Source organism: Lithobates pipiens, unplaced genomic scaffold, assembly GCF_037356315.1.
Source record: "Lithobates pipiens isolate NorthernLeopardFrog02 unplaced genomic scaffold, aLitPip1_a1.2 Scaffold_30, whole genome shotgun sequence".
NCBI lineage: Eukaryota > Metazoa > Chordata > Amphibia > Anura > Ranidae > Lithobates > Lithobates pipiens.
The window spans coordinates 93,471,598-93,494,442 of NW_027507791.1; the positions used below are offsets into that span (position 1 = coordinate 93,471,598).

The 22,845-nt window shown below is 41.0% G+C and overlaps 1 protein-coding gene across 2 annotated transcripts in view; it reads left to right on the forward strand.

Moving 5' to 3' along the window:
• Nucleotides 1-22,845, forward strand: part of COX16 (cytochrome c oxidase assembly factor COX16) — a 181,303-nt gene that overhangs the window by 18,090 nt on the left and 140,368 nt on the right. Inside the window, exons 2-3 of one of the 2 annotated variants that reach the window (XM_077464625.1) lie at nt 4,962-5,039; nt 9,284-9,646. In XM_077464625.1, the coding sequence (XP_077320751.1) occupies nt 9,416-9,646 (231 nt within the window). In that variant the 5' untranslated portion in view covers nt 4,962-5,039; nt 9,284-9,415. The remainder of the gene's footprint in view (nt 1-4,961; nt 5,040-9,283; nt 9,647-22,845) is intronic. The other variant, XM_077464626.1, reaches the window with a different exon arrangement.

Below are 22,845 nucleotides of genomic sequence, written 5' to 3' on the forward strand. Positions count from 1 at the left end.
TACCACCTTTTCAATCCAACATAGGCAAATAAAGGAGATCATTAACAAACATTGGATGGTTCTCCAGAGTGACAGATACCTGGGCAGAGCCATGCAGGGACAGACTGCACCCAATGTCTTTTTTTTCAATAATGTAAAGGATATATTACTCTTGCTGTGTGTGTTTACACAACAATTGTGGGAGACGTAAAAAAAGATACATTCCAATCTACAATTACTCCACATTATGCCACTTAGTTCATCGTATATTTGTTGACTTGCCCTTGTAAAAAACAATACGTGGGACACACAATCCGAACCTTCTTGGTGAGGGTCAATAAACATCTGGCCAGCATCAGGAAGGGTCATATAAACCACAGTGTCCCTCGCCATTATTTTAAAATACCACAACAAAGATCCCTCTGGAACTCAGTTCTAGGTCATTGACAAATTCATCCCTCATTGGAGTTCGGTATGAACGTTGATTGGGAAATAAATTTACTAACTAGGTGACTTCTGAAGGCAATTGGTTCCACTAGTTAGGGGTATCAGAGTAAAAGGGGGCTGAATACAAATGCACGCTACACACTTTTCACATACTTATTTGTAAAAAAAATTGAAAACCATTTATCATTTTCCTATCACTTCACAATTATGTGCCACTTTGTGTTGTTCTATCACTTAAATTCCCAATAAAATACATTTACATTTTTGGTTGTAACATGACAAAATGTAGAAAATGTCAATGGGGTATGAATACTTTTTCAGGGCTCTGTATATGTTGCTTTTCATTTTTTGATTTGTCAAATTTTTGGGAATTTTCTTGTGTGTTGCTCACAGCATTTTATATGTGTGTACTTCATGTTTATACATCTAGGTAGACTCTATTGATATATCACGCATTTTTGTGATTATTTTAGGTACATTAACTATGTTGTGTATACAGTTTTTTGAGCACTGCACATTGCAAAACAATTTTTCACAAACAGAAGTGGATTATAGAAACTAAATTTTGTAAGATATTGGGAAGGATTCACGATTTCTAGGTGTATATTTTTTTATGAAAATATACCAATGCCTTACTTTACTGTTTTAGGAAATAATTGACAGTGTGATTCACACTTAAATGGGCAGTAATCATTGCACTCTGTTTTTATGTGAATCTTACACAGCGCCCCAACTTGGTTACACGTTTTTAAATTCCTGCAAAAACCAAAAGCTCTGTATCTCCTTTTTCCAGTCTGAGCGCTGCTATACAGGGGACTTTAAATTCAGGTGCCTACATGTGTTACACTCAGAGGTTTAATCATTTTTAATAAATCCTTAAGACCCCTTTCACTTTTTCAGGCGCTTTAGTGCTAAAAATAGCGCCTGTAAAGCGCCTTAAAGAAAAGCCTCATATACAATCCCAGTATGAAAGCCCGAGGGCAGGCAGCACGTAAAAAAAAAAAAGTCCTGCAAGCAGCTTCTTTGAGGTGCTTTAGGAGCGGTGTATACACCGCTCCTAAAGCACCCCTGCCCATTGAAATCAATGGGCAGCGTCGCCAAAGCACCTCGGCAGCAGCGATTTTACGGGTGCTTTTAACCCTTTATTCGACAGCTAGTGAGGTTTTAAAGTGCCCTGCAAAATGACTGTAAAGCGGCGCTGAAACTAGCAGTGCTTTACTGCCAATGTCCCAGGGCTTTCAGTGTGAAAGAGCTCTAACTGTTATCTGATGTCTCTATATCTGCGTTACCATTTTTTTTCATAATCCAGTATTTTAGTACTGGTTCAAGATGGACCACTCACCTGGTCCTATGGCGTTACCCTTTCAATAGCTAAAATGCTACAGAATCCAGCTCAGGGACCAAGGGAACCGTGACAGAGCAACACCTTGTTGGTTTGGCAAGTCAGGTACCAATGCCATAGGAGCATTTACATATTCTCTTGGAAATAGTTTCTCTGGCCATTTGCTTTCAGAGATTGGAAAAATAGGGACCAAAGTAGGTCCATGAAAATATAACCGTACTCCTAGGAATGTTAATGTTGCATCTGCTTATATAGCCCTGTACAGGAGTGCATTTCTTTTGGGATTTTCAGTACTCTGCTTTCCTAGGATGCAATGCAGAGGGGTAGTAAGGTTACCAGCACCTGGAAGATGGGGTTTGAGGTAAATCTTTTCATTTAAAACTTTTAGCTTTTAGATTGTTAATTTGAGAGGTGGGTGTTTGGTAAGAAGCAGAATTTTGAACTTCAAGAAGCTCATTGCCCTGAGATTCTGGACCTAGTTAAAGGATCACCACCTAATCAAAAGATCTTCCACTAAAATCCCAATAAAATCCATTTACGTTTTTGGTTGTAACCTGACAAAATGTGGAAAATTGCAAGGGGTAGGAATACTTTTTAAGGCACTGTATATCTGAAGCAATCTGCAAAGGGTTGACTTATTCACTTTGGTAAGACGTTCTCCTACGGCATGGCTGCTCTGTAAACTGAGAAGTGGCATGTCGCCTCTTAACTTTAGCGTAACGGCATCTTAAATCCTGGCCCAGCATCAAATGAATATTGTATGTTGCTACTATTTCCATAAACTATTTTTTTAATATACCGGTCCCCTGAGTCTTCTCATGACCTTGTAGATTCCAGTGCTGTAGACAGATGCCTAATTAATGCTGTTGCTCGTTCTTCCATGTTTTTTTTTTTTTTTTTCAGGGCACTGTTACATGATTAAACAGGTGGTTTGGGGATATATTAGACAGATGTATCTGCCTAGTCTTTCCTTCAGGGTGTAGCTGATGTTCTTAGCCAGAGATTTCTCATCAGTTCAGGATTTCAACAGAAACTTTACTTTGTAAAGTGGAACAGGCTTAAAAAGTAAATGCCAAACGTGACAAATATTTAGTAGCGGCTTAATCGCATACTGCTGAATTGTAAATGATTATTGTAAAAGTTGCACTCTAGGCAAAATGAAAATGAAACCATCGGGGAGCACTACACAACCGGTCAGGACTTGAGTTTTTCACCCAGGCCTCTGCACTTTGTTCTATATCTGGTAACCCCTTTTGCTGACCTGTTTTAATGTATTTCTAGACAGGCTTACTCTTTTTTACTATCTGTGTGTTCCAAACTAAGATGTTATCACAGCTCGTAATCTGATTGGTGATACGTCGAGCAGATTGAGATGCAATTACACTGTACAGGCTTCTGGAAGTAGGCACATCCACAAGAAACATCTCAATCAGAGAGGCTCTGTGAAATCAGGCTACAGTGGATTGCACAGCACTAAGTTACAGTTCGTACACATTCTGATTTTTAGCAAAGATTAAATGATTTCTAATAGCATTAGCAATTCACTAACTACTGGCTGGATTTGCTCTGTAAAATAAACTTCAAGTGGCACATAAACAAGGAGGAAATCAGCTGCATGCCAGATATATAATAAAAGTCAAAAATATATAATAAAAGTTTTATTGTTTGAAATATCCTTTAGCCAATGGTAGTCCCCACCCTAGGACCGCCGCCTCTGGTTTTACCCAATAGACTCTTAATTGTAGAGAATCTCTATGATTAAGCCTTGATTGGATGAAATGCACTAGGTGTCAGACTAAAATTTAAATAAAGTGTATCTAAAGCCAAAAACATGTTTTTTTTTATATATATTGCACCTTACCCATTGCTGTCATTCAGACTGGACTTGATCCTTAATATGGGGGATGAGGGGATTAGTAGTTAACAGGAAGATAGCAACATTGTTTTATGCTCCCAGTTCAGCTCACAGGAAGCGACAAGGACACTGCAATTTTGCCAGGATCAACAGGTATTTTCTGTACTTGTGAAAATGCTCTTATGCCCCGTACACACGGTCAGACTTTCCAACGTAAAATGTGCAATCGGTGCTTGTTGTTGGAAATTCCAACCGTGTGTAGGCTCCATCGGAATTTCCGTCGCACAAAATTTGAGATCTGTAATTTTCCGACAACAAAATCCGTTGTTGGAAATTCCAATCAGGTGTACACCATTCCGAAGCACAAAGTGCCACGCATGCTCGGAATCAAGCAGAAGAGCCCCACTGGCTATTGAACTTCAATTTTCTTTGCTCGTCGTACGTCAATGTGTTCTTGATGTTCGGAAATTCCGACAACTTTGTGTGACCGCATGTATGCAAGACATGTTTGAGCCAACATCCGTCAGAAAGAATCCATGGATTTTGTTGTCGTAATGTCCGAACAATGTCCGATCTTGTGTATGGGGCATAAGACTAAAAAAAAAAAAAAAAAAACAGACAAATGCAGCCACCGCATCTAAAGACTTGTTTGCAGCAATATACTACTTTTTTGCTTTTGAGATTGGCCCTTTACCCAGTTTAGATGATAGTATTCAAAAATTAATTGAATACAGGTCTGTTCTTATTATGCATATTACAGTACCAACATCCCAAAGAAACTAATAGATATAATAAGCGTATTATATCTTTTAGATGATAGTAGCTTTTTTTTTTTTCTCAAGGTTAACTTTTCAATTCCACTTTAATGATAGTGGGCACACATTGAAGTGCAATTATTACTAATCATTATTACCAATGCTAATCAGTTGAACAAAGGTACACACCTATACTAATAACTGTTGTTACCAATAAATAAATGAAAAGAACAATTGCACATATATGCTTCTTGCATGTCTTTAAAGTGGTTGTAAATGTCAGGCGTGAAATGTGAACAAAGCATATCCCTCTATAGTGTGTACTTGTCTCAATTAAAAGCACTAAGTGTAATTTCTATCTGATGCTTCATTCCTCTGCTATCAACCTGAACCACTTCTGACAAGTTTTCCTGACACCAAGAGTAAAATGGTGACGGGAGGGACCTCCAGCAGATTGGCAGCCTCAACTCTGTTCCTGTGTGTTATATGTCCCGTCACTCCAATCAGCTCTCAGAATGGTTTTATTATGATTTACTATAATGCCACAGTCCTGGTTCTAATGTGTGTTTGTTTTGTTCTTTAGCTCTTGGTTGTTGGAGGCTCCTTTGGACTCCGTGAATTTTCACAAATTCGTTATGATGCCCACAAGCATACAAGTAAAGTAAGTTGTCATAAAGGTTATTGCTTTTGTGTTTATGCGTCATGTCTGCATGTGAATAACATTGTCATTTGTTGGTTCAGTGCTTTTTTTTTCCCCTCCTTAACTCCTAAGGACTTCAGAGGCCTCTCAACTCAGGGCAAGCATGCGGCATGCAGATAGTGACTTCAGCTCTAATCAGAGCTCTGTTAGGCTTTGCAGTGCATGCCTCTCTATAGGTCAGTGGTTGATGTAGTGCTCCTGAATGGGAAAGCATTTTTTACCTTGCATAGAGTTGTCTATGTATACCTGCAGCAGCTCGAATTCACATCTTCTATGACCAAGTACAAGAGGTTCTGATTGAAAAACATTGGCATATCCTTTGAAGGAAAAAGCTTGCCAAACCCCTTCTGCCTCACTCACGTTCTTATTGGCCATCGTATTCATGGGCCAAAAGGATTGTAGAGGCAGCAGAAGCATAGATAAGCTCTGTCACTATGAAAGTGTTGGGATATTGGAGCTTTGCCTGTTGAGAACAGATGGCATTTATTTCTTGCATTTTATACATGCTAGCAGCTCTCCTTTTTTCAGTTTCAATGATTTTAGTCTACTATCGGTGGGGCAAGTGTTACAGGATGTAATTGGAATAGGAAGCAAATAACATACTGGGGGAAATTAAGTAAAGTTTCTGCGCCACTTTTCTGGCGTTAATCCCTTTTAATAATTTATTTTGCCAAGTTCATGAAGCATTTACGACACTTTTGGTTCTGACAGCAACTCATACACAAAATTCAGGTAGTTCTAAAATGTGCCACTTTTATGTTGTGTCACATTGAATGCACCAAATGTAAAAGTGGAGTTAGTTAGGTCCAACTCTTTTGGTGTACAGAGAGAAAAACTGGCTCAGAGATTTTGTGAAAGTGTCTCTTATGCATTCTAAAAGTGGCGTAGCAGGGTCCAAATTTTAGTACAGGTATACGAGTATAATATATAGTTTTAAACAGGTATATGAATTTGACACATTGTTCACTACTTTTAAAATACATGCAAAGGCACTTTCGCAAAATCTGCCTGCGCCAGTCTTTATGAATTCCACTGATTGATTCCTAGAGCAAAGCTTAAAATAACAGAATTGTGCAGTCTGATTTGCTAAAGCAGGCCATATACTGATCGAAATTCGGCCAGTTCAGCAGGGACCTGATGGATTCTGACTGGTGTGTGGCCATCCCTGCTCATTATAAGTCAATTGATTGATCAACTTATGTCGGAGGAACATTTTGAAGAATGTTTCTCAAACAGCGGTTGAGGCTTATCAGCTGCAGCTGCCCATAGATGTATTCTCATAAACCCATATATTTTTTTTTCACAATAGAAAATGTATCAAATGAAAACTCAGAAATTTTAAGAATGAAATAAGGTGAATTTGAAATTGATAGCAGCAACTTGTGTCAAAAATTTTGTGACGGGGCCATGTTTACCATGGTGTAGCATCCTCTCTTTTTTAACCCCTTGGCGCGGGGCCATACGCAGATATGCGGCCTCTATTTCAGGCATATTTGTGTCAGGAACCATGAAACGGACATAGACAGAAGTACAATCAAATCACACTTGTTTATTAATAAAAATAAAAAGGTAAATAGGAAAAAGCGTAGTCAAGCATAGCCAGAGTCCAGTAGCCAGATCGGGTAGTCAGCCAGTCCAAATTTCATAAACCAGATCGGGTAATCAGCCAGTCCAGACGTCAGGGATCCAAGGAGAGCAACTGCAAGCAAGATAGAAGCCAGTAGGGATGTCAGCAAGCCAGTCTTGAAACAAACAGCAGCAGATGGTTCCTAGTGATATGACCAACGTAAAGGCAATGGGGAAATGAGCTGGAAGGCTTTAAATAGGCAGGTCAGACGAGCATCATCGGGAACAGCTGGTAACTGTGGAAAGAGAAGAGAGCTGGCAATTAGCCAACAGCTGAGCGGTCAGCCCAGAGGAGGAAGGGCTAAGCCAGCCCTGACAATTTGCCTGATATAGAATTGTAATAGCTCAACACTCCGGGGTCTTCTTTGATGTATTTTTCGTTTCAAGATGCACCACATGTTTTCAACTGGTGAAAGGTCTGGACTGCAGGCAAGCAAGTTAAGCACTCAGACTCTTCTACTATGAAGCCATGCTGTTTTCATAGATACAGTATGTGGTTTAGCATTGTCCTGCTGAAATATGCAAGGCTTTCCCTGAAAAAGAAGTCTGGGTGGGAGCATATGCTGCTCTAAAACCTGGATGAACCTTTCAAGATGTGTGAGCAGCCCATTCCATATGCACTAATACACCCCCATACCATCAGAGTTACGGTCTTTTGAACTGAGTGTTCAAGATAACGCTCCTCTAGTCTGGAGGACATGGCACCCATGGTTGCCAAAAGATGGTAAAAATTTTGATTCATCTGACCACAGAACAGTTTTCAACACCATTTTAAATGCGCTTTGGCCCAGAGAAGACAGTGACGTTTTTGGATAACGTTCAGATATGGTTTCTTCTTTGCACGATAAAACTTTATCTTGCATGTTTGGATGGCATGGCAAACTGTGTTCAGAGAGTGATTTTTGGAAGTATCCCTGAGCCCTTGTTGTGATGTCTGTTTTTAATGCAGTGCCGTCTGAGAATCATGGGTATGTAATATTGCGCTTCAGCCTTGTCTCTTGCGCACAGAGATTCTTGGAATCTTTTGAAGACATTATATAGTGTAGATGATATATTTGAAGTGTAGCACTGACCCCTGAAGGAGCTGCTGGTTTGATTGGGCTTACCGTTGCCTTCTTGACCTCGTGTGCGTCTAGGGCTTTCCCGAAGTAGCTGGCCCAAAGAACTATAGAAACTGACACTGGATTCTCTTTTTGGTGATATTTATTTGCAAAATGGGTAAAACAGCTTCTCAATGAAGGGTAGAGGGTTAGGAAGAAAGTTCAGGTACTTTTAGAACTGTACAAGATAGGAAGCCTCTCACTATAGAAATCTCACAACTGGATTCTCACAGCCACCGGATAGACCTCCTCTCACTAGGCCTAGCAGCCGCTAGAGTGTTTAAGTAAAGCAAAGTCTTTGCCACAGACTTGAATGTAGAACACTTGTGAATAAAAGTCTCTGCCACAGACTTGGATGTAACTGAGGGATGTAGGTAAATTTAAAGAGCTATCATACGGTACCAGTATCTCGCAGCCGGTCCGGCCATACCGTATGAGTGTAGATCCACTTAGTGTCCTTCAACTGAGCCACCAGGCTCCTTCTGAGAAGCCAGCCTTATTCATGGCCTTTTCCCGAAGAGTCCTCCCCTGGGTGCTTCTCCAGTTGCTGGGCCTCTCCACAGATGAGACTGCACCGGACCACCTTTGAATCCTCCTCTCAGTTACTTTGCCTTGGGCTATCTAGCCCCGAGACTCAGAATTGGATGGATCCGCACCCCAGGCCATGAGGGCCATGGGGGCTGGTCAGGAGGACCAGGACTAAACAGACAGACAGACAGATCTTCTGGACCTGAACCCAGAAGCACATGATCTCAGTACCTTAAATACCCTCTCCCAGAATGCACAGCAGGATTACACACCCACTGGGCTGGTTCCGAGAAAGAATGGCACACAATACGCCTAGCCAATCTGCTTTCTCACACTTGTCAACAGTGACAGTGACACCTGTGACCAAGGAGAACCTAGTGCAATCCAGCTAGACTGGTACTGAAACAATAATTTGGCATAATTACCCCTAAAACCCCACTGTGGTTTTAGGAACATTAAATTGAAAAAAAAAAAAAACACATAGCACATGCTAGTCAGGAGCCGGCGCTACAGAAATCTTTGCAATTTTACGTTGAGGAACATTATTCTGAAATCGTTTAAACAATTTTTAGACTCAGCTTTTCACAGATTGATGAAACTCTTCCCATCTTTACTTCTGAGACAAGATTTTTTTTTGATACCCATTCATGTTTCTGACCTGTTGCCAATTAACCTAATTAGTTGCAAAATGTTATTCCAGCAATTTCTTGTTAGTATCTGTCAGGGAATCCCTGTTAGATGTCTGACACATAGATGTGCACAAGCGCATAGAGTTTCCCATAGAACGGCTAACAGGCCCACACGTGAGTCCGCAATCGCGTGTGCGCATGTGCACGCATTATTACTCTTGGTGCCAGACAGTCTATTTAAAGGGAGTCTAGCCTCCTGTCCTTTGCTGACTTATCTTCTGCTGTGTCATGTATCCTGACCTGATGCTGTGTGCTTTCCTAGTTGCTGACCTGGCTTGTTCTTTGACCTTGGCTGTGTATCCTGTTCCTGTGCTGCTGCTCACCTCTAACTCAGCTCCGTTCCTGACACTGGCTCTGTTTATGATTTGGTACCCCGCTGCCTCTGCTTCTGTCTATGATCCTGGCTTCTGTTAGCCCCCCGGGCAGGTGCCTACCTGGCTGTCTCCTGTTCCAACTCTGCACACCGCTGCATACTCCAGTCTCCAGAACCCTGACAAACTGCCGGAACGGAATCGTCCACATCAGGCACTGGTGTCCCTCTTGTCCTTCAGCTTCCTCTGTATTGTCCTCAGTGGGGACAGGAGATATAAGAAAGGCCAACCTCATCAACTCAGTCTCCTATCAGGTACATGACAGTATCACTTACTTTGGCTTTTTGTTGCCCTGTGCCAACTTTTTTGAGATGTGTTGCTGCCTTCAATTTCAAAATCACCTTATTTTGTTTCTTAGAATGGTACATTTTCTCAGTTTAAACATTTGATATGTTTTACATTTTCTATTGTGTATAAAATATGGGTTTATGAGATTTGAAGATCATTGAATATTGTTCTTATGTAGATTTTACACAGCGTCCCAACTTTTTTGGAATTGGGGTTGTATTATCCTGAGCCACAGTTGGCTGCTCTGTGATTATTATGTGTATCCTTTGATGCTGTGGAGTCTCAAATTAAAAAAAGAAATGTTTTTTGTGTACTTTATAATTTACCTTGTATCATATGATAGGTTTGTATTGTACTGTCTAGGAAAATATTTGAAATATCAGTGATGATTCAGTGTTTGGCAGCCGCTAACAGGCCAGATTTTCAGCACAGGTGGCTCAGTCAAAATGACTCAACTATTGATTAAAGACTTGTCCAGATTGACAAACTGAGCTGTCTCAGTCAGTGACCACCATCTTTGAAATTTAGAATGAAATTAATTCAGTTAATTTCAATTTAATTACTGCATCTTTGGGCAAGACGATTTTTTGTAAATTTCTACATTTAGAGACATACTTTTGAGTGTTTTTTCCGTTATTTAGAAAAAGTTACTTCAGGTTCTTATCGATCATTATTTCAAAGAGGGGGGGGGGGATCCATAATTCCTTATTTACAGTAGCATACTCTTCCAGTTATCTGCTTGGGTAATCAAATCGGTCCATGCAGGAGGAATAGGGCCTAAAGAAAATGAGGGTCTGCCCTTGCTAAACCTCCTTTTGAAAGTGCTATTTTTCTAACTGTTGTGCTTGCCCACTGGCTGAAATATTTCCTGACCTTAACAAGTGTGCAAATATGACGAGAGAAGCTATAACTCCTTATTTAATTGTGTGTTCTGAACCAGTAACTTGAAGTATATAAAGTGGTTGTATACCCCGTTACACCACGTTTACCTACAGGTAAGCCTATAATAACGCTTACCTGTAGATACCATGAATATCTCCTAAACCTGCACCGTTTAGGAGATATTCACTGTATCAGCATGTGCCGACATCTACACAAGCTGACTGAAGAAACGGCTAGCTCGTGCCGTTTCTTCAAGGGCTGTGCCATGACCGGCGGTTCCCACGTGCCTGTGCAGGAGCGACATCATCGTGGCTCTGGCCATTCACAGCACCAGGGCCCGTGAACCCAGAAATAACTTCAAAAGACATGTCACTGATCACATCGGTGTAAGGGGACCGCTGCTCAGCTTCGATCTAAGGTGAGTATTTCATAATGAGCTAGTATGCGATGCATATTAGCTCATTATACCCTTGTCTTGCAAGTAGTGTTTTTTTTTTTTTTTTAAAGTTTACGCATTGCTGTTATACCCTAAATAGAGTTGTATCAACATGTTCTTCTTTAACCACTTGCTTACTGGGCACCTAAACCCACTTTCCTACCCAGACCAATTTTCACCTTTTAGCGCTGTCACTGTTTGAATGACAATTGCGTGTCATGCAACACTGTACTCAAATGAACTCAGATTTTTTCCCCACAAATAGAGATTTCTTTTGGTGGTATTTGATCACCTCAAAAAATTTAAATAGACATTAAAAAAAATATACTAAATTGTTTTATATTTTGTTAATTTTGCAAACAGGTAATTTTTCTCCTTCATTGATGTACGCTGATGAGGCGGCACTGATGGGCACTGATAGGCTGCACTGATGGGCATCGATAGGCTGCATTGATGAGCACTGAGAAGGTGACACTGATGGGCACTGATGAGGTGGCACTGATAGGTGGCATTGGTGGGCACTGATGGGTGGCATTGAAGGGCACTATAGGTGGCACTGATAGCTGGCACTGATGGGTGGCAGTGGTGGACACTGATTGGCACTGGTAGGTGACACTGATAGGCAGTACTGCTAGGTGGCACTGATGATGCACTGATTGGCACCACTGGTGGGCATTGATAGGTGGCACTCATGGACATTGATAGGTGGCACTTATGTACTGGTGGGCACTGATTAGTGGCACTAGCAAATGGTACTAGTGGGCACATATGAGGCGGCTTCGCCTCTTCCTCTTCGGGACCAATGTCCTTTCAACAGAAGCCGGTGATTGCCTTTTTTTCTCCTCACTCTGTCAGCATGAGAAGGAAAAAAAAGATTACCGATCTTCTGTTTACATCACGTGATCAGCTATCATTGGCTGACAGCTGATCACGTGGTAAGGGGTCGGGATCGACCCCTTACTCTGATCCGTGACTCGGGTGATCAGAGCTCGCGCCCTTTAGGGGGGTGTGGCCAGTGTGCAAAGGGGAGGACTTCTATAGCTGGCCTCCCGGCAAAGCAGATCCGTGCTGTAGCCGTCATTTGGCTATAGTGCGGATCTGAAGGGGTTAACCTAGGCATTTAACTTGATAATGTCCAGGTTTGCTGAAAGGTTGCATGGGGCACTGCATTATGGGATGTGAAGGGAGCTTTTTTTTGGGTGGAATTCTGGGCAACACTCAAGTGACAAATCCTTCAGGTAGCAATAGATGGACAGGATTTCAAACAAAATTTCAAAGGAAAATAATGTTCTAAGAAAGTTTGTTCATATTTCTAATCATTTGTGGTTCAAATCTACAGTCCTCTTAGACCGCACTGACGAGAAAATCCAAAGGAGTAGGATGGAAAACTATTTTGGAACAAACTCCTAATAGTGTACGTGGTTTTCGTTCTGTAAAGTCCATGTATTCCAAAATAAAATGTTAAAAACAAACAAAATCTTTTGAACAATATTTGAATGTTCTGAGAATTTTCTTACGAAGTTTCCTAAGACTTTTCCTAAGAATTTTTTTTTTTTAAATTCCATCCATCTATGGCCAGCTTCAATATAAATGGTACCACTTCTACCTTGCAACCCTGGGGTCTTCTGTTTTGAATCCTGTCCATGACTATCTCCATGGGCTTTGCATGTTCCCTCTGTGCTTGCATGTGTTTCCTCTTGCTGCTTTGGATTCCTTCCACACTACAAAGACATACTGGTAGATTACCGTATTTATCAGTGTATAACGCGCACCTTAACTTTAAGAGGGGAGTTTCTGAAAAAAAAACTTACATTTTAAAATAAGGGTCAATGCTTTGCAGCATGATCTATGCCCATTATTGCCTGTTTAGTGCCCATCTGCAGCCTCTAGCATGCCCATCATTGCAGCCTGTTTAGTACACATCTGCAGACTCGCCTTTGCCGATAATTGCAGCAACACCAGTGCTGGATAACACAGATCCGCGATCTCCTGTGTACCTGGCGCTCAGTCATTTACAGTCCCACCCAGCTCATATGATGTACAGAACAGTGGTCCAATGCTGGGCCAGGGGGGCGGGTCTCTGTGTAATTCAGTGGCGCTCATCCCCTCCTTCCACTCAGAGGCAGCAGGGATCGGTGTATAACACGCACACACGATTTCCTAGATTTTCAGGAGAAAAAGGTGCGTTTTATACGCCGATAAATACGGTAATTGGTTCCTGTCTAAATTGCCCATAGTATGTGTGTGTGTGTAAGTATGCGTCTAAAACAAGTACCTTTTTAGATTGCAAGCTCCTGGAGGGCAGGAATTAATGTGAATGTACAGTAAGTATAGAGCTGCATAAATTGTTGGCGCTATGCAAATATCTGTAAATTAAGGTATACACTGACAACTATCTGTTTCTATTGGATATGGTCGTTAATTTACTAGTTTACTCGCTCCGCAGGTTTACTTTTGGTAGGAGCAGCCTAAAATCGGTAGGTGTGGTTAAGTGTATGAATATGGATGACTGCTCCTTATCTCTAGTGATGATTCTCTTTTGGTCACTCCCTAATTCCTCTGATTGTGGTTTGAGGTCATTCCCTAGTTTGAGGCCTCGTTCACACAAGGGTGTACTTAAAGTGGAAGTTCTGCTCATCGGAACCCCCCCCCCCTCTGGTGCCACAATTGGCACCTTTCAGGGGGAGAGGGGTGCATAATCCGTTTATCTGCACCCTCTTCCGGGAATAGCTAGCCACAGATGCTGCCCCCCCCCCCCCGTTGTGTTTACATCAAGCTCCTTGCTGTGGGGGCACTCGACAGGAGGGAGGGGCATGAGGAAAGGAGGATCAGGGCTGCTCTGTGCAAAACCAACTGCACAGAGCAGGTAAGTATAACATGACTTTACAATCACATTAAACATACCTCCCAAATGTCCCGGAATTGCCGGGACTGCCTGGGATTTCAAATAAATCCCAGTGTCCTGCCAATCTGGGCTGAGTTCCACAGCCTCCCTGAAATGCCCCTCATTCTCAAGTTCAAAAGTTGGGATGTATGCCATTTAAGTCATAGCAACCATCACAGTTTTACTCAATAGTTCATATATAACTAGTGTAAACTGATCTGAAATTGGTTGCCATGGGTTACAATACACTACATGTACGAACCATAATAATGAAAACAATTCACCATCACATACATTAAATCCTTTTTAAAAGCAGACTTTATTTATGCAGGTTTCAGAAGAAGAAAAAAGGAAAAAGAAAATGCTTACACATTATGGACATACCTATCCTTGGTAACAGTGTACATGTGATATAACTACAAGTACAGTGCCTTGCGAAAGTATTCGGCCCGCTTGAACTTTTCAAACTTTTGCCACATTTCAGGCTTCAAACATAAAGATATAAAATTAACATTTTTTGTGAAGAATCACCAACAAGTGGGACACAATTGTGAAGTGGAACAAAATCTATTGGATAATTTAAACTTTTTTAGCAAATAAAAAACTGAAAAGTGGTGCGTGCAAAATTATTCGGCCCCTTTACTTTCTGTGCAGCAAACTCACTCCAGAAGTTCAGCGAGGATCTCTGAATGATCCAATGTTGTCCTAAATGACTGATGGTGATAAATAGAATCCACCTGTGTGTAATCAAGTCTCTGTATAAATGCACCTGCTCTGTGATAGTCTCAGGGTTCTGCTGAAAGCACAGAGAGCATCATGAAGACCAAGGAACACACCAGGCAGGTCCGTAATACTGTTGTGGAGAAGTTTAAAGCCGGATTTGGATACAAAAAGATTTCCCAAGCTTTAAACATCCCAAGGAGCACTGTGCAAGCGATCATTTTGAAATGGAAGGAGTATCAGACCACTGCAAATCTACCAAGAGCTGGCTGTCCCTCTAAACTTTCAGCTCAGACAAGGAGAAGACTGATCAGAGATGCAGCCAAGAGGCCCATGATCACTCTGGATGAACTGCAGAGAACTACAGCTGAGGTGGGAGAGTCTGTCCATAGGACAACAATCAGTCGTACACTGCACAAATCTGGCCTTTATGGAAGAGTGGCAAGAAGAAAGCCATTTCTCAAAGATATCCATAAAAAGTCTCATCTAAAGTTTGCCACAAGCCACCTGGGAGACACACCAAACATGTGGAAGAAGGTGCTCTGGTCAGATGAAACCAAAATCAAACTTTTTGCCCACAATGCAAAATGATATGTTTGGTGTAAAAGCAACACAGCTCATCACCCTCAACACACCATCCCCACTGTCAAACATGGTGGTGGCAGCATCATGGTTTGGGCCTGCTTTTCTTCAGCAGGGACAGGGAAGATGGTTAAAATTGAGGGGAAGATGGATGCAGCCAAATACAGGACCATTCTGGATGAAAACCTGTTGGAGTCTGCAAAAGACCTGAAACTGGGACAGAGATTTATCTTCCAACAAGACAATGATCCCAAACATACAGCAAAATCTACAAAGGAATGGTTCACAAATAAACGTATCCAGGTGTTAGAATGGCCAAGTCAAAGTCCAGACCTGAATCCAATCGAGAATCTGTGGAAAGAGCTGAAAACTGCTGTTCACAAACGCTCTCCATCCAACCTCACTGAGTTTGAGCTGTTTTGCAAGGAAGAATGGGCAGGAATTTCAGTCTCTCGATGTGCAAAACTGATAGAGACATACCCCAAGTGACTTGCAGCTGTAATCGCAGCAAAAGGTGGCTCTACAAAGTATTAACGCAAGGGGGCCGAATAATTTTGCACGCCCCACTTTTCATTTTTTTTATTAGTTAAAAAAGTTTCAAAAATCCAATAGATTTCGTTCCACTTCACAATTGTGTCCCACTTGTTGGTGATTCTTCACAAACAATAAAAAATTTATATCTTTGTTTGAAGCCTGAAATGTGGCAAAAGGTTGAAAAGTTCAAGGGGGCCGAATACTTTCGCAAGGCACTGTATGTCTGTGTGCACAAGTGTTAGTGTTTGCCGCATCTGCGTAACAAGTCAGCCTTTTATGGGGAACTTGGGATATGCTGGTAATTCTGGTTATTGCTTTTACTGAATAGAACATTTTTATTCAAGCATATAAAAGTCAGCAGAATATTCAAGACATTAAAACCTGTATGTAAGTATTATTTTAATATATTCATTTTCCATACAGAATGTGGAATGAATCAGTTGTCCTATTCAGTAGCATGTTATTACAATCGCATAGAATTTGTTTGTTTAGCAGCACCATTTGTTCTTCTTGCATGAAGCGGCTTCAAGGTCAGATGTTTTCTTGGAGGTGTGTAGAAGAATGAAAATGAGACGTTTGTAGGAAAGAGATGCCGGTCACTCTTAGACAAATAAGTACTTCGCCAGATGTTCAATGCATTGCTGATTTTAACTTGTGCTGGAAGCTGTCTTCCTTTATGCAATGTTAAAGTAGAGCCAGGTGGTGGAGCTGTTCTATTTCTGCAGGTTTATTTCCTCTGAGCAGGGTGGTGTGCATTACAATGAAAGCATTGCAGGAGACAGCAAAGAATAAGAATTCAGCTGGTGTCATGTCATAGGAGATGTGGGGAGCCCATTTACCTTGGGCTAAACTTTATTCCTCTATCCAATTCTCCTTTTCATCCTTCCCTGACCCAACATAAACGTCAACGTTTTTTATGCACTTATCTGGTTTTAATGTAATTTATACATTCTAGCTGGACAAGCTGCTGTATTATTAGTATAATATTTACTGGTATGTAATATGTTTTTTAATTTATAATTGCATTATATTAAAGTGGATCTAGCATTAAAACGCACAGTCATATGAATCAACGGGGCACAAGCCTGCATAACCAAATCACATTATTATTGTAATCACAATTTTATAGAGAATTTATAGAAAGTATAATTTTGTATACCTTTAAAAATTACCCCTTGGCCATGAATTCCTCCTAAGAAAACATACCAGCATGTCACTGTGCCTTTCGGAACCTGTTCTCTAGCCTATCAGTTGCATTTCTGCAGTGTGAGATTATTTAGGGCACTGCTGCCACTGACTGCTAGTGTCATGAGATTTGGTAATGGCCCTACTGTACTTGTCACTGTTCTCCTGAGGGCTTGCCGGAGAAGAAGCTGTACCTGAAACCCTGCGGTGCAATGATCTAAAGTAACTTTATTCAAGTCACAATGAGATGAGATGAAAATCAGAACTTGGGTACAAACCTAGTGGCCTGAATACAATTGGTATTAAAAGAGAACTAAAATTTGATCATATTTACCTAGTTGGATGCAGCATCGGTCTGATGCTGCATATGTTAACCGCTGGCTCTAACACTGCCAAACGCTCGGTTCTCACAAACTGTGGCCCAGAAGATCCTGATATGTAGAGATCATAAGAATGGCAGTAGGGGAACCATGGACCCTACCACCACATCCAGACCTTCTCTTGCAAGGTCCGGTATTTCATCCTACCTTACAAACGCTAAATTTAACAGTTTGGCTATTGAGACCCACATTCTGAAGAAGTATGGGCTTTTAGGTTCTGTGGTGTCTACCTTGATTAATGCAAAGAAGCTGGCCTCCAGAGTCATATTTTATAGAGTCTGGAAGGCATAAGTCTCCTGGTGTGAATCCAGGGGTTGGGACCCCAGGAAGTATGTCATAAGTAGAATCCTTGGTTTTATGAAGATGGGGTTAGAGATGAAGTTGGCCTTGAGTACTATCAAAGGCCAGGTCTTGGCCTTATCGGTATTATTTCAACGACCACTTGCTTCGCATTCTTTGGTTTGTGGTTTTATTCAGGGGTTAACACGGCTTAATCCTCTGGATAGATCACCCCTGAACCCTTGAGTTCTGTCTGCGTTGCAGAAACAGCCTTTTGAGCCAATACGGCATGTTTCCTTGGTCCTTTTGACAAGGAAACACATTTTTCAGGTTGCCATATCTTCTGCAAGAAGGGTATCAGAGTTGGCTGCTCTTTCTTGTAAATAGCCATATTTAATTATTCACAAGGATAAGGTAGTATTGCTGCCTCATCCTAATTTTCTAACGAAGGTAGTGTCAAGTTTTCATTTAAACTAGGATATTATTCTGCCTTCATTCTTTCCAGAACCCTGTTCTATGTAAGAGAAATCACTACATTCTTTGGATGTGGTGAGCGCAGTCAAAGTCTACTTGAAGGCAACTGCTCAGATTCGAAAAACTGATGTTTTGTTTGTGTTGCCTGAAGGTCCTAAAAGAGGACAGACAGCATCAAAATCTACTATTTCTAAATTGATTCTGCAAGTAATTTTTCAAGCTTATGATTTGAAGATTAAGATTCCACCTTTTCAAATCCAAGCGCACTCCACTAGGGCTGTTAGTGCTTCGTGTGCAGTGCATCACTAAGTCTCCATGGCTCAAATCTGCAAGGCTGCAACTTGGTCATCAATCCATACATTTACCAGATTCTATCAGGTGGATGTAAAAAAGCATGAGGATATTGCCTTTGGGCATAGTGTGCTGCAGGCAGCAGTATAAGTCCTCTAGTCTCGTGGTGCCCGACTTTTGTTCTGTCTCCCTCCCCTCAGTTGGCATTGCTCTGGGACATCCCACATAGTAACTATTTATGGCTCTGTGTCCCGTGATGTACGATAAAGAATATAGGATTTTTAGAGCTTACCTGTAAAATCCTTTTCTTGGAGTACATCACGGGACACAGAGGTCCCTCCCCTCTTCTAATACACATATATTGCTTTGCTACAAAAACTGAGGTACTCCCAGTAGTGGGAGGGGTTATATAGGGAGTGGACTTCTTGTCTTAAGGTGTGCCAGTGTCCATCACTTGAAGGTGGACTATAACCCACATAGTAACTACTATGGCTCTGTGCCCCGTGATGTTAAGGAAAGCTGTTATAAAAATCCTATTTTTTCGTGGCATATATTTAACAAGATGTTGGAAACATTCCTCAGAGATTTTGGTCCATACTGACATAACATCAAGCAGTTGCTTCTGATTTGTCTCAATGATGTGAATCTCCTGTTCCAACACATCTCAAAAATGCTCTATTGGATTAAGATCTGGTGACTGTGGAGGCCCAAAGTATACCAAGAAAATATCGCCCACATCATTACACCCCCGGCCTGAACCCTTGATACAAGGTAGGATGGATCCATGCTTTAAAGTTGTTTATACCAAATTCTGACTCTATCATCCGAATGTAGAAACTGAAATTGAGACTCATCGGACCAGGCAATCTTTTCTCAATCTGCTTGAATTGTAGCCTCAGTTTCCTGTTCTTACAGTAACTGACATCTGGTGTGGTCTTCTGCTGCTGTAGCCCATCTACTTCAAGGTTCGATATGCTGTGCATTCAGTGATGGTATTCTGCATACCTTGGTTGTAACGAGTGGTTATTTGAGTTACTGTTGCTCTTCTATCATCTCAAACCAGTCTGCCCTGACCTCTGACATCAACAAGGCATTTTCATCCACACAACTGCCACTCACTGGATATTTTCTCTTTTTTTGGACCATTCTTTGTGAACCCAAGAGATGGTTGTGCGTGAAAATCCAAGTAGATCAGCAGTTTTTGAAATACCCAGACCAAGCCGTCTGGCACCAACAACCATGCCACATTCAAAGTCACTTAAAAGAAAACCAACGGGCCTTCAGAAAAAAACTCACCTCTTCTAAGAAGCAGGACAACACAGGATGGATGCATTGAGGCGATTCAGTTTGCATTTGGAACTCTATACAAGTCATTCATTCATTCAAATCCCTTTCTTCCCCATTTTGATGCTCAATTTGAACTTTAGCAAGTCATCTTAACCACGTCTAGATTCCTAAATGCATTGTGTTGCTGCCACGTGATTGGCTGATTAACAATTTGTGTTACCAAGCAATTGAACAAGTATAACTAATAAAGTGGCCATTGAGTGTATTTTGAGACTGTTGGGAACTAAATGACTAATTCCCTACACTTTACATGGAAGGCGCTTCCAATACCAAATGCAAGATAGTTGTTCTTGCCTATTTAGCCATGTACACAGCCAGGAGCTCTGCACTGGATTCTCTAAATTAGTTCCAGTCTGCATTTAGAGGGCAAGCAACATTTGATGTATGTAAATAATTGCACCATTTTGCACAACACTCAGCTTGGATAATTTACGTGATTATTCTACAGATAATGGACGGCATTGGCTGTTGAAGGCTATGGGCCCCTGTGGGACTGTTCACCATTCAGAAATATGCTAAGGAGATGCAATAGTTGTGCATTAATTAAATTACAGAGAGTCTTGTAAGCTTATTCTGCATCATCTGCAATTCCTTCCACCTGAATTCTACAGCTTGATTTGCCTGCAGATGACCAGATCAAGCAAAAAGAAGAAAAATTAAATGTGAAAAAACCTTTGCAATGCATTTTGTTTTATATGTAGAGGCTATTTGGTTTAAAGTAGCTGCTAAAAAGCTTAAAATTGGGCACAGTGTGTATGCTGTTAGATGATCCACCGCAGCACGTCTGCACAGAGAGCTGGTGCAGATACTGCGACGCATGTTTCCTGTGCTTGATAACGTGATCTGTAATGCCAAGTCACTAAGACAGGAGGCGATGGGACATCCTAACCCAGACAACAGTATGAAACTGATGGCAGTGATATTTGGGCTAGAATTCCACTTTAGAGTGACCCTCAGGGCCCCTTTCACACATGCGGACTGTTTTGTTTTTTATCCATCCGTTGAGGGATAAAAAACAGACATCGATGCATCTCTGCGGAAAAACAGATGTAAATGGATGATCATCCATTTACATCAGTTTACATCCGCATCCGTCATCATCTGTTTTTTCAAACTTATCAAAGCTATATTTATCTTTCTTCCAAACAGACTAAAAACAAATGTAAACTGACAAATGGTCAGTTTTTCATCCGTTTTTGCATTGGTAGTGGATGTAAAAAAAAAAAAAAAAAAACACTGATGAAAAACAGATGAGCACGGATGAAAAACTGATAAAAAAACGGATGAATACTTCATCCGTTTTGATGTGACTGAACTGAAATGAATGGTCCGCTTGCGTGAAAGGTGCCTAAAGCAGGGCATGTTATACATCATCATCATACAATTTGCTGTATTTATCGGCGTATAACACGCACTTTTTTTCCCCCTTAAAATCGGGGGAAAATCGTGGGTGCGTGTTATACGCTGATCCCTTGCCGATTGTGAGCAGAGCGAGCCACCATGATACACATAGCCAAGTGTGCTCGGCTCCGCTTACAGTCATGCCCATTCCCTCCATTGGACCTGTGTTATTTCCATCTTAGGGCAGGACTGCGAGAAGAGCCGAAAGCCGCCAGCGCCATTTTTAAACTGGAAGGCTACACTGACAAGGCTGCAAATGACACTGGAACAAGGCTGTAATGACACTGGACAAGGATGCAGATGGGCACTGATAAGGTTACATTGATGGGCATTTAAATGTAAGTTTTTTTTTCCCCTTAAAATTCCCTCCTAAACTTGAGGTGCGTGTTATACGCTGATAAATACAGTAATTTCCTTCTATCATGGGTGGAAGGAAAGAAAATTGTTTGATTCCCCCATTAACACAGTGAGTATTGATGGGGGAATCTCTCCCACAGTGCTGTCCTGCCAGTGGGGACCCTTCCCTGCTGGCAGAACACAATGATGAGTGTTGCTGGCTATAGTTGGTGCCACTAATCGTTTGAAAAAAAAAGCTAACGGGCTTGGATCGGCTTGTGTACAACCAGGGTGCCCATCCATGGATTGAAATTCAGCTGGTCCATACTGAACCGGCCGAATTGACCCTTAACCCAATCCTGTTCCTAACCTTATTATCAAAAAGAAAATAAATACCGCGCTAAACCTAAATCTTCACTAGTACAACTAAAAATCGCTGCAGCTCAGTTTTACGAGATACACGTAAACACAATAAGATAACAAAAAGAAAAAAGCCGTGCACATACATAAATACTGTAAATAAAATTAAATATAAACACCTATGAGTGATTGATTGCAATAGTAAATTTTTTTTATCTACCCCTCTAATAAATCAAACATTACATAATTTATAAAATGAATTATTAATAACAAATGTTAATAATGAAATTCGATAAATCCCAGTGAAGTGATAAAGTCCAATAAATGAAAAATAGTCCAGTGAAAACTTAATAAATACCTAAATTTCATAAGAATTCATGGAAAAATAAAAAATATTAAATTAATAGTAACAATAAAAATAAAATGTAAAAAATATATAATAGTGATAATAATTAAAAAATTGTGATAATATGAGTGTAATAATAATAATGTAAAAATAAGAAATAAAAAGTGTTCAATCTTTTGTGCAACCAAAACACACCAAGGATTGTGACCACCACCACACAAAATATGCGCTTACCAAAAGGCAAGCGATTTCATGCCTATAGTCAATCTCCACAGCACCTCCTCAGACCATGATCACAGTAGGCTCCCTTATTGAATGAAACAGGCCGGGACCATCAACAGCAGCACGTGAAGCAGAAAGGCAGTACGAAATGGAAAGAAGACTCACTATAGCATAATTCCGTATAAAAAATTTAATAAAAGTAAAGAAATAGACTAACATAGCAGTAAAAACGCCCATAAAAAGTGCCGGCCGGCATGCATTCGCCCTTCCAACCTACGCTGTATCGTGATATCAGCACGTGGCATGTAAGCTTCATGTTGGTTCTCTGGGTGAAGGAGAGAATCGGCCAATCTAAACTCAAGTCTCTTTCTTCTTCATGCGGCTTTTTATTTTATGAGAGGGAAGTTGAAGCAGCAGGAAAGGTCATCATTTGGGCCCTTCCATTAGGGTGCGTTCACACTACTGTGCTGTGGTAGTTTCTGGTGCGTTTTCTGAAAGTTCATAAA